Here is a 15,541-nt window from a genome sequence, read left to right on the forward strand (position 1 = left end):
GGGCTGCCTTCAGGTGTCTTTTAAAAGTTGTATAGTTGATTGTCTCCTTGGCTCAGGGGCGGCATTGCTCCATCCGTACCTCTCCCTTTCTCCTTCCTTCCTTCCTTCCTTCCTTCCTTCCCTCCAGCCTGTTGATCGTCTACCCCTTCACCATTTCCGCCATCATTGGACCTGCCGCATTCTGGATTACTTGTAGTTTCCGAGTCACCTTCAAAGGTAGCCCCAGACAGAGCGCATGGTGGTAGTCCCAGCGGGAGAAATGAGAGCATGCACCACTCTGGAGAGACAGTTTGTGGGTAGGGAGGGTCTCATCCTGCATTGCAGATGGAGCCGGTAGACAGCCAGCCTGGACACAGAATTGACCTGCACTTCCATGGACAGCTGTGAGTCCAAAATGACTCCTAGGCTGCGCACCTGGTCCTTCAGAGGCACAGTTGCCCCATTCAGGACCAGGGAGTCCTCCACACCTGTCTACCCCTGTCCCCCAAGAATGCTACTTCTGTCTTGTCAGGATTCAGCCTCAATCTGTTGAATCCGTAGTGGGATCTGTTGTGGGGAGAGGGCGACCCACACACGGGCCCCCTGGCAGAAGGAGTCACCCCCTCGTTTCTCTTCCAGCTCCTGGGCGAGGTCCTCATCACCCTCCTGGCCGCGCGCTTTGGGAAGGAATTCACCCCTGCTTACCACCATGCCTTCCACAAGCTGGTCAAGGTGGTGGCTCATGCGCTGGCCCACCGGTACCACTGAGGCACCCCCAGGGAGAAGCGGCCGCCTCCTGCTGGTCTCGCCACCCCCCAGGGAAGAAGAGGAGCCTTCCTTTGTCCAGTGCTTCTTCCTGCTTCTTCCATGTGGTAGTTTGAAGTCTTGTTGCAACAATAAAGATCAGGCCAAGTGGCTGCTGTTTTGCTCCAATACTCTTGACTGGTGTCTTTGTTTGACAATCCAAGGGAGCCTGGGGGATGTTCCCGTAACAGGAGGTATGTCAGGGCAGCCGGCACTTTGATGCAACAGCCACGTGGCATCCATTAAGAGGGACCGCTGCCCAATCGACTGTTTCAGCCCACTCCCCAGCCTGGTGCCAACGCCATGCCGCCTAAAGAGTTTGCACAACACACAAGTTATGACAGCCGTCCTTGCAATGAGGCCCACGTGCCCAGTTACTAGCAGAGCAGGCTGGGTTTGCAAGAGCCAAGATGAAATATACTCGGAGTCAAGTGTGGATTTCATGCTCTTTATTCAGCTCATAATAGTGAGGAACGAAAGTTTCCCCAAAGTATCCACTTTATATACATTATTTACACAATGGGTTGCATGTGATTGGCTAATTCCAGGATTCTCCTGTAGGCCAATCAGGTTGCGGATTCACTTCCACCTGGAGTTGGATTGGGTGGCTCCTGCGGACCAATCAAACTGCTGCATTCTGGATCCTATTGTTCTAGGACCAATCAGACTGCTGCATTTTGGATCCTATTCAACTCAGTACATAACACAAGAGATCCAGAAACTGAATCACAGAGCTGTAAGCAACTCCAAGGGTCATCTAGTCCAGCCCTCAGCCACGCAGTTATCTCCTCTGCTTCAAAACCTCCAAGGATGGAGAGTCCACCTTCTCCCATGGGAGACCGTTCCACTGCCAAACAGCTCTTGCTGTCAGAACACATTTCTGAACATTTAATCGGAATCTCCTTTCTTGCAACATGAAGCCATTGGTTCGAGTCCTCCCCTCCAGAGAAGGAGAAAACAAGGTTGTTCCCTCTTTCATGGGACAACCCTTGAGATATTTGAAGATGGCTCTCATATCTCCTCTCAGTCTCTTCTTGCCACTCCTCTTTTGTTGGTATTTCTTCTTGCTTCCATCTTTGGGCTAGTAATATTCTTGCTGTAATAGTCACATATAAAAACAGGGTTTTTTAAAAATCATTCTTATGTATTTCTAAACCTACCAAAAGACCTTCTATTTTTTGGGGGGGGGGATGTATATTTCAACATTTTTAAAATTTCATTATAAATCATTTCCCAGAAGTCTTTCACTTTTTTACATTCCCACCACATGTGGTAAAATGTGCCCTCTTTTTCTTTACGTTTCCAATATTTATTATTTGTTTTGTACATTTTGGCTAGTTTTACCGGTGTTCTATAGCATCTGTACATCATTTCTGTTATATTTTCTTTTAATGCACTGCAGGCTGTAAAGTTTATTCCCTCTTTCCATAACCTCCCCCAATTGTCTATTGGTATATTATGCCCTATATCTTAGCCCAATGTATCATTACTGATTTAACTTCTTCGTCTTTTACATACCATTTCAATAGTAATTTGTACATTTTAGATCATATTTTAAACTTATTGTTTAACAATTCCAATTCAAACCTCGATTTAGTATATCCAAATCCTTTTTTCTTTAATCTTCTTTAAACATTTCATTGACTTGACGATAATGCAACCAATCATTCACAAAAAAATTAACCTGTTCATACGGCTTTAATTTCCATTGGTTTCATATTTATCTTTTCCACACTCATAGCCTCTAAAGTTGAGAGCCACCATGGTGTTTTACATTCCAATAGTTTTTTATATCTCTCCCATACTTCATACAGTGACTTATGAAATATGTGGTTTCCAAATCCTTTGTGAACTTTGAATTTATCATACCATAGATATGCATGCCATCCAAATCTGTAATCAAAACCTTCCAAATCTAAAAGATCTATATTCTCTAAAAACAGTCCAATCCCTCAACCAACAGAGGCAGGAAGCCTCATTGTACAATTTCAAATCTGGCAAGGAGAAGCCGCCTCTTTCTTTAACATCTGTTAAAAGTTTAAATTTAATTCTTGGTTTGGGACTTCCGCTTGAGGTGCCACACGCAGTTCTCGGCGTGTCTAGCTAGAGGGATGTTACGGAAATTGCAGGGGGGGCACATCTTTAAAGTTAAATATTACAAACATTATGCCTCAATATATCCTTCCAACTTGACAGCTCAGGGAAGTCACCTAGCTTTAAAAATCATATAAAATCATCTCCTTTCCCAGTTCCCCCCATTCCAAAGCTATTTTCCCCTTGCAAAAGGACTCCAGGAAGCTCTCAAAGGTGGCAACTGCTGGGCTCAATGTTAGCCAAAGGAAGCCCAATCTCATCACCTGACTCGCCTCAGGCTCCAGACATGCAAAGGAACTTCTATTGTACTTTTGGGTGGTGGGCACTTAAGACATATTTGTCTATGCTAATCTTATACCTGAGTCTTGCCCTGCCATGTCTGCTTATGCTAATCTTGTACCAAGGACTTGTCTGAACATGTTTGCCAAGGTTAACCCCTCCCCTTCGAAATGTATTCTGGGATATGGTGGGAAAGTTTTAAAAGTCTTTGTCACCCCATCCTCGGGGTTCAAAATTCCTCTTTGAACCTATTGCGCAATAAACTTTGGTCTACAGCTATTTGCTCCGGTTGGTGGCTGGACTCCTTCCTTTATTCCGCAGGGCTCTGCCCGACCAGCTGGGGGACTGAGCAGCCTCGCACCTAGATTTTTCCCTAACAGGGATGTCTTCAGATTGGACCAAGCTCCATTTAGCCCAGTGCTCTGTCACTGATGGTGGTCAGCCAGGGCATGAGGGTGATGGGTTTTGTCCCCACCCTCAGCAAGGATGGGGAAACCCAAATAAAATATACTCAGAGTCGCAAAGTGATTTCATGCTCTTTATTCAGCTCATAGTGGTGAGGAGGAATGAATGAATGTCCCCTCAAAGTATCTGCTTTATATACATTATTTACACAATGGGCTGCACATGATTGGCTAATTCCAGAATTCTACTGTAAGCCAATCCGGTTGTGGATTCACTTCTATCTGGAGCATGATTGGGTGGTTCCTGCCAACCAATCATACTGCTGTATTGTTCTAGGACCAATCAGACGGCTGCCTTTTGGATCCTATTGTTCTAGGACCAATCAGACTGCTGCAGTTTGGATCCTATTCAACTCAGTACATAACACCCCTCCCCTCTAAGTCCCAGTCCTGCCCGGGAGGTCACATTCATAGTCCTCAAGGTACGCCAGCGGCCTACGTGTGCGTTGCGGCCTGGGGTGTTCCCTGGTCCGGGGTTCAGGTTCTGGCTCGTGTTCCAAGGATGCTGGCTGTGATGGGGCTGTTTGGTCTGGCGCAACCGGCTCTCTCAGTCGTGGTTCTGGTTCCGGTGTCCTTTCGGCCTCACGGGTCCTCTCTGTATTTACTGATTCTGCCTCTCCTGCTTGCCCCTGCTGCTCTATGCGCCCCACTGCCCCACTGTTCCCTTGGGACTCCTCTGACCTGTCCTCCTCCTCCTGGTTTTCTCCCGGGAATCGTCGCCGTATCTGGTCGCAGTGGCGGCGCCAGCATTGCCCCCCATCTGTTAGCACCTCGTACGACACGGGGCCAGTGACCCTGGTGACTGTGGCGGGTACCCATGCAGGGCCTGCCCCAAAATTCTTTGCGTACACTAGGTCCTGGGCCTCGAAGGTTCGGGGGTTCCTGCCTTCCCCCACCACTACCTCATCCTGAGCTCTATCGGGGTGAAGGCGGTCCAATCTGATTGCAAGGCGCCGACCCATTAGTAGTTCAGCGGGGCTCTGGCCAATCGTTGAGCTGGGGGTGCTGTGCTGTGCTAGAAGGAATATGGCAAGGCGGTACTCCCAATCCCCTTGCATCATGCGGCGAAGGGTGTCCTTGGTGGTCCGCACCATGCGTTCTGCTTGGCCATTGGTGGCCGGGTGGAATGGCGCCGAACGGATGTGGCGGATGGCGTTCTGCGCTGTGAAGGTTTGGAATTCTCCTGACGTAAATGCAGTCCCGTTGTCTGAGACGAGAGTGTCAGGGAGCCCGTGGGTTGCAAACAGCCTGCGTAGTACCCGGATGGCTGCGGACGTAGAAGTGGCCGGTACCAGTGCGACTTCCAGCCATTTGGTGTAGGAGTCCACCACTATGAAGAATGTTTTCCCCTGAAAGGGGCCAGCGAAGTCCACATGCAGGCGTGACCATGGTGCTCAGGCGGACTCCCAGGACTGGACTGGGGCCCTTGGGGGATCTGGGCGGGATTCTTGGCAGGCCTGGCAGTGTTTGACCCAGGCCTCTATCTCTCCGTCGAACCCGGCCACCACACATAACTCCTGGCAAGGGCCTTCATTCTTACTACCCCTGGGTGTGTCTCGTGTAGGGCTGTGAGGACCCTTTTACGGAGGGGCTGGGGAACAACGACCCTGCTTCCCCATAACAGGCACCCCTTGTGGGCTGACAGTTCATGTTTGCGGGTTGTGTAGCCGGCGAATTCTGGCCCGGGGCTGCTGCTGGGCCATCCCCTCCACACCCAGTCCAGGACCCGGGAGATGACCCTATCTTTCTTGGAATGGTGTGCATACTTCTTGTATGCTACCAGTACCTCTCTTCCATCCAGGAGTTGGTGTCCCAGGACAGCGCCAATGCCATAGGGCGAGGCGTCGCATGCTAGCACCACTGGCAGCCTCTCGTCGAAGTGTGCCAAGACCGAGTTAGAGACAAGCAAGTCCTTGACTGCCTGGAATGCGGCCTCCTGGCGCTGGCCCCACACCCAAGGGGCCCGCTTGTCCAGGAGTCTGTGTAGGGGCTCCGCTACCGCCACCTTGTGGGGAAGGAAGGAATGGTAAAAGCTCAATAGTCCCAAGAAGGCCTGAAGTTCAGTCTTGTTCTTGGGCGCTGGGGCATCACAAATGACCCCTTCTGCGTCCACCATAAATCCCAGAAAGTCCACCTGAGGCACTCCTAGTAGACATTTTTCCCGCTTCACCTTGAGACCCGCCGTCTGGAAACAGTGCAGAACGGTGCGGAGGCGGTCCTCAAACTCCTCTGGTGTGGGCCCGGCAATCAACACATCATCGAAGAAGGGGGTGACACCAGGAATCCCTTTAAGGAGAGAGTCCATTAGATTCTGGAATATGCCTGGTGCCACGCTGACACCGAATTGCAGCCGCTTTACCCTGAACGCTCCTCTGTGCGTCACAATCGTCTGTGCCTCTGCTGTGGCCTCATCTACTGGCAGCTGTTGATATGCTTGGGCCAAGTCCAGCTTGCCAAAAATTTTCGACCCAGCCAGGGTGGCAAGGACATGGCTGACCACTGGCACTGGGTATGCATGGGCCGTGAAGGCCTTGTTTATGGTACATTTGTAGTCTGCGCAGATGCGGACCGAACCATTAGGCTTGACGGGTGTGACGATTGGGGTTTCCCAGGGGGCATTAGGCACCGGCTCCAGCACTCCTTGCTCCACGAGTCGGTCCAATTCCTCGTCTATGTGGGGTTTCAGGGCCAACGGGACCCGGCGGGCCTTGAGCCTGACCGGTCGTACTGCGGGGTCAAGCTGTAGAGCAATGGGGGGGGCCGTATACTGTCCCAATTTCCCATCGAAAACCCCCGAAAATTCCTTGCATATGGCGTCCACCTCCACTTGTAAGGTAGTGTGGTTCACCCCGGTGACGGCTAGCCCCAGTGGTCCAAACCATGCCAATCCCAGTAAGTTAATGTAGGGGCCCTTGACCACAAGCAAGTCCAGTTGCCGCGTCCGCCCTCGGTATTGCACCCTGAAGGTCCCCACCCCCATTGTGGGGACCTTACGTTTCTGGAAGTCCCGGAGGGTGAATGGGGCCGGCCTGAGCTTGGGACCCCCAGTAGGACACAGTTTCCTTAAGGTCCTTGCCGAGATTATGGATAGAGTTGAACCCGTGTCAAGCTCCATGCGGCATGGGGCCCCCTCTATCTGTACCTCTACATAAATTTTCTCTACGTTGGGGTGGGGCAACTGGTATACCTGGAAGTCCGTGAGCTCCGTCGAGTTGCCTTGGTGCGTTGGGCCTCGGGACCTGGGGCTCTTGGATTGGTCATCTGATGCCTGGCGTCGGGTGGGCCGAGCCCAACACACCCGGGCGATGTGTCCCAATTTTCTGCACTGCCTGCACTCTGCATTGTGGAAACGGCAGGTCCTCCTCTCGTGACTTTCTCCACAGCTTGCGCAGTTCCCTCCTTCTCGTCGAGGCAGCTGTGGTATGTGGGCTGCTTGAGTGCGCTGCTGTACTCGGTGCACCTCCTCCCGGTTGGATCCTGAGTCGTCGGTGGACCCTCGGTTGGGATGGCTGGCTCGGCCGTGCCTCTTGCGTCGACCTTTCGGCAGCTTCCGTTGCCAGGGCCTCCTCCAGAGCGACCTGGAACGTTAGGTTCTTCTTAGCGTAGAGGCGTCGTTGCAGCTTCTCATCCTTCAGGCCACCGACGAGGCGGTCACGAAGCATGTTCTCCAGCTCTGAGAAGTTGCAGAACCAGGCAGCTTGGCGGAGAGAGGTCACAAACCCAGTTATGGTTTCCCCAGGGGCTTGCCGCTTTGCGTAGAAGGCATTTCGACGAGCCACCACTGAGGGCTGTGGCGAAAAGTGCCCCTTCAGCTGTTCCATTATTGTTTTGTATGGAACAGTAGCAACGTCTTCAGGCGCAAGGAGAGCCCGGGCGATTTCAAACGTCTCCTCTCTGCAGACGCTGAAGAATATTGCCCTCTTCTTGGCGTCTTCTTCATCGGTGACCCCTTTGGCTTCTAGGAGGAAGGTGAAACGGGAGGCGTACGCTTCCCAGTCTCCAGATGCTGGGTTGAACGGCGAGAAGCTGCTGTCGATTGCCATTCTGAGTTCCTTGTGTCCCGGAGCTGAAGCCTGGATACACGGTGCGAGGCAGCGGTGCAGCAGGTGGCGGTGCTGCGGTGCTGTGTGTGGCAGTCAGCTCAGCGGGATCCCATCCTCATCGCCAGTGAAATATACTCAGAGTCGCAAAGTGATTTCATGCTCTTTATTCAGCTCATAGTGGTGAGGAGGAATGAATGAATGTCCCCTCAAAGTATCTGCTTTATATACATTATTTACACAATGGGCTGCACATGATTGGCTAATTCTGGAATTCTACTGTAAGCCAATCAGGTTGTGGATTCACTTCTATCTGGAGCATGATTGGGTGGTTCCTGCCAACCAATCATACTGCTGTATTGTTCTAGGACCAATCAGACTGCTGCAGTTTGGATCCTATTCAACTCAGTTCATAACACCAAATCTTCTAAAGCTCTGTACTCAACATACAGTGAAAGCACATGATTTCCCCCAAAGACTGCTGGGAAGGGTAGTTTACGCCCTCAAAGAGCCACAATACTTAACAAACTGCAGCTCCCGTGATTCAGCTGGAAGCTGAATCTTTTGTCTTCAGTGCTGGAGATGGGACAATGTTCTCTCCTGCACCTGAAGGCAGCAAGCCAGCTTGGGGGTGGCAGGCTGTGTTTGTCCTACGATGCCTCACCCCTGTGTCCTCCAGCCCAGCATCTGCCCCTGAAGCAGCCACCTCACTCCCAATGACAGGGGTGGCCCTGGGCAATCCTGGCCACATGCCCTGATCTGTACCAGGGCCCAAGAAAGTATTGCAAACAGAGTTGCAATCGCTTGAGGATAATTGAGCCCATTGAGGATAATTAAGTGCACTTACAGATGATGATTATTACTTCACCATGTATCAATTGAGGGCCCTTGGAATGCAGGACAGGACTCTGTCCCAGGGAGTTCACATTCAGGTTTGACAGCGTGGGGAGAGAACAGCAGAGGGAGAGTTGGAAGCGGCAGGGCTAGGAAGACAGGGAGGTTCAACAAGGGCAAGGATTGGGAGCCCACTGCCTGCCAATGGGAAGCAGAGTCAGACCACATTCCGGAAGACCTCAGGTTCCCCATCCCTGAGCAAGAGCTTCGCTCAGAATATAGGCTTTGAAGCAGAACAGGTTTATAAAAGGGGGCAGGAGTGCAGAAAGAATTGAAGAATTCTAAAGTGACCCAAAGTCCTACAGCCAGAACAGGTAAGGTCCCAGGCAGGTGTTTCTCAGGAGAAAGATGATTCTGCGTCCCTTGAAATGTCCCCTGAATCAGTCTGGGCTAATACGCACAATCAAGTTTTATAGGCTTGAGAAAATTTAACAAACAATTGCAGAATTCTGGGGACTTGAAGGTCTAGAATGTCTGCTGAAAGTTCTCTTGGAAATTCCTAGTGCTCCCTCACAGAACTCCATTTCCCAAGGTTCCTTAAGATTGGGAATGACAAAAGTCAGAGCTTTCTGGGTCAGGCCAAAGGGGACCCATCGAGTCCAGGATCCTCTTCTCACAATGGCCAACTATGGACCCCAATGGGCAAACAGGATTGGAGCCCCAGAGCCTCTCCCTTGATGCCATTTCCTGCAAGAGAGATTCAGAAGCATCGCTGCCTCTGATGGTGGAGGGAGAGCAAAGCCAGCCAGACTAGGAGCCATTAGAGCTTCTCCTCCATGAATCTGCCTAGTCCGTCTTTCAGGCCACCCAGGTTGACATCTGACGTCTTTCCACAGGGAGGGAGCCACTGCCAAGAAGGCCCTTTGCCTGGTACATTGTAACTGAATCACCGGAGGAGGACCTCAGTGTCCAGGCTGAGCGATGGGGGTGGAGACGCTCCTTTGGGGCTGCCTTCAGATGACTTCTAAAGCCTTTATACTTGCTTGTCTCCTTGGCACAGGCGTGGCATTACTCCATACCCTCCAGGATTTCTCAGGGGAAAATAGGCATGTCTTCAGGAAAAGCAGGACATTCTTAGATCAAATCAGAAACCAGGTCGGCTTCTGTAAATCTGGGAGGAGGAGCTTTGGCGCAGGTATAAAAGGCTCCAGCCCTGGAAGAAGCTCCAGCTCAGCCCAGAAGGTTTTCTCCAGCAGCCAAGAGAAGCTCCCAGCCAGCCATCATGGTGCACTGGACCGCCGAAGAGAAGCAGCTCATCAACGCTGCCTGGAGCAAAGTGGACGTGGTCGCCTTGGGTGGGGAGAACCTTAGCTCGTAAGGCCAGGGGTGGTTGCCTCTCTGGGCAGGCTCTCCTCTTTCCACCTGGAGAATGACCATCCATGCCTCTCTTTTTATCCTTCCCTCCTTCCTTCCTTCCTTCCTTCCTTCCTTCCTTCCTTCCTTCCTTCCTTCCTTCTCTCCAGCTTGTTGACTGTCTTCCCCTGGACCCAGCATTTGTTATCTAACTTCGGGAACCTCTCCAGCCCGTCCCTCTCATTAGGAACCTCTCCAGCCCTCTTTGCACGAGGTCCAGGAGGCTTTTTCCGAGATGCGTGAACTGCTCTGCGACAAGCTCCACATTGACCCCGGCAGCTTCAGGGTGAGGCTGCTCCCCCGCCCCAAGGGGCTGCCTGGCGGGGGGACTGGGGGGGTGCCGTGTGTGTGTGTGTGTGTGTGTGTGTCACTCTGGGTGGCTCACAGGACATAAAACATTAGACATTAAAAATTTCCTGATACAGGGTTGCCTTCAGATTTCAGTTAGTTGTTTATTTCCTTGACATCTGGTGGGAGGGCATTCCACAGGGCGGGCGCCACAACCAAGAAGGCCCTCTGCCTGCTTCCCTGTAACCTCACCTCTCACAGTGAGGGAACCGCCAAAAGGGAGCTGGACCTCAGAGTCTGGGCTGAACAATGGGGGTGGAGACGCTCCTTTGGGTATACAGGGCTGAGGCCTTTTAGGGCTTTCAAGGTCAACACCAAAACTTTGAATTGTGCTTGGCGATCTTAACAGCCACTCCCAGTCACCGGTCTAGCTGCCACATTCTGGATTAGTTGCAGTTTCTGCGTCACCTTCAAAGGTAGCCCCACATGGGGGGCATTGCAGTAGTCCAAGCGGGAGATAACTAGAGCATGCACCACTCTGGTGAGACAGTGTGCGGGCAGGTAGGGTCTCACCTGTGGACCAGATGGAGCTGGGAGACAGCTGCCCTGACACAGACATGACCTGTGCCTCCATGGACAGCTGTGAGTCCAAAATGACTCCCAGGCTGCGCACCTGGTCCTTCAGGGGCACAGTTACCCCATTCAGGACCAGGGAGTCTCCCCCCCACCCGCTTGCCCCCAGTCCACCCTAAACAGTGCTTCTGTCTTGTCAGGATTCAGCCTCAATCTGTTGAATATGTTGTGGGATCTGTGGTGGGGAGAGGGTCACCCACACATGGGCCCCCTGGCAGAAGGAGTCACCCTCTCTTTTCTCTTCCAGCTCCTGGGCAAGAGACTCATCATCTTCCTGCTACCCCCCCTTTAGACAGAAATTCACCCCTGCTTGCCACCATGCCTTCCACAAGCTGGTCGGGGTGGTGATTCATGCGCTGGCCTGCCGGTCCCACTGAGACACCCCCAGGGAGAAGCGGCCGCCCCCTGCTGGTCTCCCCTTCCAGCCCCCATGTGATGCTTGACCCTCTAATAAATCCTCCCTCTGCATCTGACCTGGTTTCCTGTGTCTCTTTCTCTGGGAGGGAGGGAGGGGACTGGCCTGGGCGTGAGGGGTAGAAACACCTCCTGTTAGTTAGGGGGCTGGGAAAGGGGGGGGGGCTTCTCTGTCACTCAAGAGGAACCATTGAGCACCACTGGGGGGGGGGTTCAGGACTCTGTGGCACTTTGCCCCCTCCCTGAAGCTGGAGTGCTTTTCGGAGCCAGGGACCCCCGCTGTTTCCCCAAATCCTTCATCCTCAAAGCTCCTGCCAGACTGACCCCCCATGCCCCAATTGCCCCCCCCGGTCATCTCCCCACCCAGTTCTGGCCAGTTGCCCTCTCTGTGATTCCTTCTGTGTAGAGATTGGGGGGAGAGACTCAGAGGGGGATGCGGACCCTTCCCCTGCTCTGGATTCCATCCCTCTGAGTAAGGGGTGGGGGTACCAACAGGGGCCACCCAGGGAGACCCCCAAGGGCCACTCTCCCCCCGCAATGCCCCTCCCTGCCTCTTTCCAGACGGGTGTCGGGGACGGAGCTGCCTCTTAATCGGTAGAGAGAGGGGGCCATTCATTTCGATTTATCCATTTATTTGTTTATTAAATTTGGAGGTTCACAGGATGGAATTACGATATAAAAACACAAAACACATAATCAAATAAAAACAAATACAAACCAATAAACACCCCCGCTAACATATTTCACACCCATAAAAACATCAAAGGAGTTTATCACCTTCATTGGAATGTCAAACAAAGCGATGCAAAATAAAATGCCGGGGGGGCAGCGAACCCGGCAAGTCGCCCTTTGGGGGTCCCAGGCGGAGGTCTATGGGGGGAAAGGGGCAGTTCTCCCCTAACCTTCCGAGGGTACCGAAAAGGCACGACCCGCGCTCGCCCGGTAATTTATTTTGGGGGGTTTGTGAGCCGGGATGAAAATCCCTGTCTCCCAGGAGAAGCAGAGGCGAGGTTCTCCCCCAGTCCCAGGCTTGGAAGCAGCCGCTCCCCCTGTGGCTTTTGTCCTTCTGACTGCCAGCCAGGTGTCCTCGGGCGCAGAGCAAGCGCCTTCCTGCCGCCCTCCGGCCATTCGCTGGCCCAGAAAGCTGCCTGGCTCCTTCAGCAAAGGATTTCAAACTGTCCCCGAACAGCCCTGGCCAACTCCCGTGGGGAGGGCGGGGAACAGCTTTGAATGGGGACACAATTGGCAAGCGAAGAGGCTCCCGCCCCGTTGAAGAGATTCTGATTTCTGCTGCAGGAGAAAAGCATCTGTGTGGAAAGAGGCTGATTTCTGCTTTGCTTGAACGGGGCAAGGAGGGGAGGGAATCTTTTAAGTTATGGGGCTTTTTCGGGTCTGCGTCATCTCCCTTTCCCTGAAGCAAGGAATGCAAAGATTTCGGGAGGAGCGGACTTTAAATTTGCCTCTTTGCGATGGATTAGTTTTAGAAGTCAGGACTTTGCCTGAAAGAAGATGGAGAGCAACAACCTTGAGGGACTTTTGAGAGATTTTGACACCCCCCCCCCTTGGGACTTCCTTATGAGAAATAAAAGCAGTAAAGAAAAGAGGGGTGACAACTGGATCGACTGTATGCTAAGCAGGAAGATTTCTGAGTTCAGGGGGGAGGAAGGAGAGGAGACCAGGATTTTGTGGAGATTACATCAGCCCACCTCCTTGGAGCCTGAAGGTGGAAATAAGAGCAGCGAAAGGGAGAGGAGGGACCACATTGTGCAGCATCTTGAGGGCTTTTGAGACGCAAAAGAAGAGAAATGGATTGTGCATATTTCTTAATGAGCTGGTTGTATGTAAAATTGAGGATTATATTTGGAGAAATGTGCAGGGTGGGTGGCGCTGGGAGATTGGCAGTGTCAGTGGAGGGGATGTATATTATATATTTATACAAACAACCCCTAGGGGTTTCATGTTCAACCTCTGCAGTCCGCACTAGTGAGGCTGAGTTTCTGGTTATGGGGGCCAGAAGTCGCACAGCCATGTTCAAGGCCAGGTAATGGAGGAAGGTGTGGATGTTGTCTGGGAGGAAGCAGGGCCCAAGAAAGCATTGCAAACAGAGTTTCAATCGCTTGTCTCTTGCGGATAATTGAGCCCATTGAGGATAATTAAGTGCACTTTCAGATTATTATTATTATTATTTCACCATTTATCAACTGAGGGCCCTTGGAATGTAGGACAGGAATCTGCCGCAGGGAGCTTACATTCAGGTTTGACAGCGTGGGGAGAGAAAAGCAGAGGGAGAGTTGGAAGTTCTGTTGGAAATTCCTAGTGCTCCTTCACATAACTCCATTTCCCAAGGTTCCTTAAGACTGGGAATGAGAAAAGTCAGAGCCTTCTGGGTCAGGCCAAAGGAGACCCATCGAGTCCAGGATCCTCTTCTCCCAATGGCCAACTATAGACCCCAATGGGCAAACAGGATTGGAGCCCCAGAGCCTCTCCCTTGACGCCATTTCCTGCAAGTGGGATTCAGAAGCATCGCGGCCTCTGATGGTGGAGGGAGAGCAAAGCCAGCCAGACTAGGAGCCATTAGAGCTTCTCCTCCATGAATCTGCCTAGTCCGTCTTTCAGGCCACCCAGGTTGACATCTGATGTGTTTCCACAGGGCGGGAGCCACTGCCAAGAAGGTCTGGTGCTTGCTACCCTGTAACTGAATCACCGGAGGAGGACCTCAGTGTCTGGGCCAAGCGATGGGGTGGAGACGCTCCTTCGTGGCTTCCCTATCCAGGGCTGCCTTCAGGTGTCTTTTAAAAGTTGTATAGTTGATTGTCTCCTTGGCTCAGGGGCGGCATTGCTCCATCCGTACCTCTCCCTTTCTCCTTCCTTCCTTCCTTCCTTCCTTCCTTCCCTCCAGCCTGTTGATCGTCTACCCCTTCACCATTTCCGCCATCATTGGACCTGCCGCATTCTGGATTACTTGTAGTTTCCGAGTCACCTTCAAAGGTAGCCCCAGACAGAGCGCATGGTGGTAGTCCCAGCGGGAGAAATGAGAGCATGCACCACTCTGGAGAGACAGTTTGTGGGTAGGGAGGGTCTCATCCTGCATTGCAGATGGAGCCGGTAGACAGCCAGCCTGGACACAGAATTGACCTGCACTTCCATGGACAGCTGTGAGTCCAAAATGACTCCTAGGCTGCGCACCTGGTCCTTCAGAGGCACAGTTGCCCCATTCAGGACCAGGGAGTCCTCCACACCTGTCTACCCCTGTCCCCCAAGAATGCTACTTCTGTCTTGTCAGGATTCAGCCTCAATCTGTTGAATCCGTAGTGGGATCTGTTGTGGGGAGAGGGCGACCCACACACGGGCCCCCTGGCAGAAGGAGTCACCCCCTCGTTTCTCTTCCAGCTCCTGGGCGAGGTCCTCATCACCCTCCTGGCCGCGCGCTTTGGGAAGGAATTCACCCCTGCTTACCACCATGCCTTCCACAAGCTGGTCAAGGTGGTGGCTCATGCGCTGGCCCACCGGTACCACTGAGGCACCCCCAGGGAGAAGCGGCCGCCTCCTGCTGGTCTCGCCACCCCCCAGGGAAGAAGAGGAGCCTTCCTTTGTCCAGTGCTTCTTCCTGCTTCTTCCATGTGGTAGTTTGAAGTCTTGTTGCAACAATAAAGATCAGGCCAAGTGGCTGCTGTTTTGCTCCAATACTCTTGACTGGTGTCTTTGTTTGACAATCCAAGGGAGCCTGGGGGATGTTCCCGTAACAGGAGGTATGTCAGGGCAGCCGGCACTTTGATGCAACAGCCACGTGGCATCCATTAAGAGGGACCGCTGCCCAATCGACTGTTTCAGCCCACTCCCCAGCCTGGTGCCAACGCCATGCCGCCTAAAGAGTTTGCACAACACACAAGTTATGACAGCCGTCCTTGCAATGAGGCCCACGTGCCCAGTTACTAGCAGAGCAGGCTGGGTTTGCAAGAGCCAAGATGAAATATACTCGGAGTCAAGTGTGGATTTCATGCTCTTTATTCAGCTCATAATAGTGAGGAACGAAAGTTTCCCCAAAGTATCCACTTTATATACATTATTTACACAATGGGTTGCATGTGATTGGCTAATTCCAGGATTCTCCTGTAGGCCAATCAGGTTGCGGATTCACTTCCACCTGGAGTTGGATTGGGTGGCTCCTGCGGACCAATCAAACTGCTGCATTCTGGATCCTATTGTTCTAGGACCAATCAGACTGCTGCATTTTGGATCCTATTCAACTCAGTACATAACACAAGAGATCCAGAAACTGAATCACAGAGCTGTAAGCAA

The 15,541-nt window shown here is 52.3% G+C and overlaps 2 protein-coding genes across 2 annotated transcripts in view; both read left to right on the forward strand.

Annotated features, from left to right (window-relative positions):
• The window catches only part of LOC310761851 (hemoglobin subunit beta-1-like), a gene marked incomplete at its 5' end in the record, with an annotated part of 99,541 nt that extends 98,647 nt beyond the window's left edge, over positions 1 to 894 (forward strand). Inside the window, 1 exon segment of the mRNA XM_083612048.1 lies at positions 619 to 894. Coding sequence (XP_083468174.1) covers positions 619 to 747 — 129 coding nt within the window. The 3' untranslated portion in view covers positions 748 to 894.
• An 8,812-nt stretch (positions 895 to 9,706) lies between these two features.
• On the forward strand, positions 9,707 to 14,832 carry LOC310761852 (hemoglobin subunit beta-1-like). The gene is made up of 5 exons (XM_083612049.1): positions 9,707 to 9,868; positions 10,018 to 10,146; positions 11,804 to 11,836; positions 12,320 to 12,446; positions 14,555 to 14,832. Exons 1-5 carry the CDS (start codon positions 9,777 to 9,779, stop codon positions 14,759 to 14,761), a joined length of 588 nt encoding a protein of 195 aa, XP_083468175.1. The 5' UTR covers positions 9,707 to 9,776; the 3' UTR covers positions 14,762 to 14,832.
• Positions 14,833 to 15,541: the final 709 nt, after the last annotated feature.

This window comes from Podarcis filfolensis, assembly GCF_964270895.1.
Source record: "Podarcis filfolensis genome assembly, chromosome: 4".
In the NCBI taxonomy this organism is placed as follows: Eukaryota; Metazoa; Chordata; class Lepidosauria; order Squamata; family Lacertidae; genus Podarcis; species Podarcis filfolensis.

Coding starts and splice junctions, on each gene's coding strand:
- LOC310761852 (XM_083612049.1), top strand. CDS start 9,777: ATGGTGCACTGGACCGCCGAAGAGAAGCAGCTCATCAACGCTGCCTGG. Junction 9,869..10,017: donor GGTGGGGAGAACCTTAGCTC/GTAAGGCCAGGG, acceptor CCTTCTCTCCAG/CTTGTTGACTGTCTTCCCCT. Junction 11,837..12,319: donor ACGGAGCTGCCTCTTAATCG/GTAGAGAGAGGG, acceptor TCTGACTGCCAG/CCAGGTGTCCTCGGGCGCAG.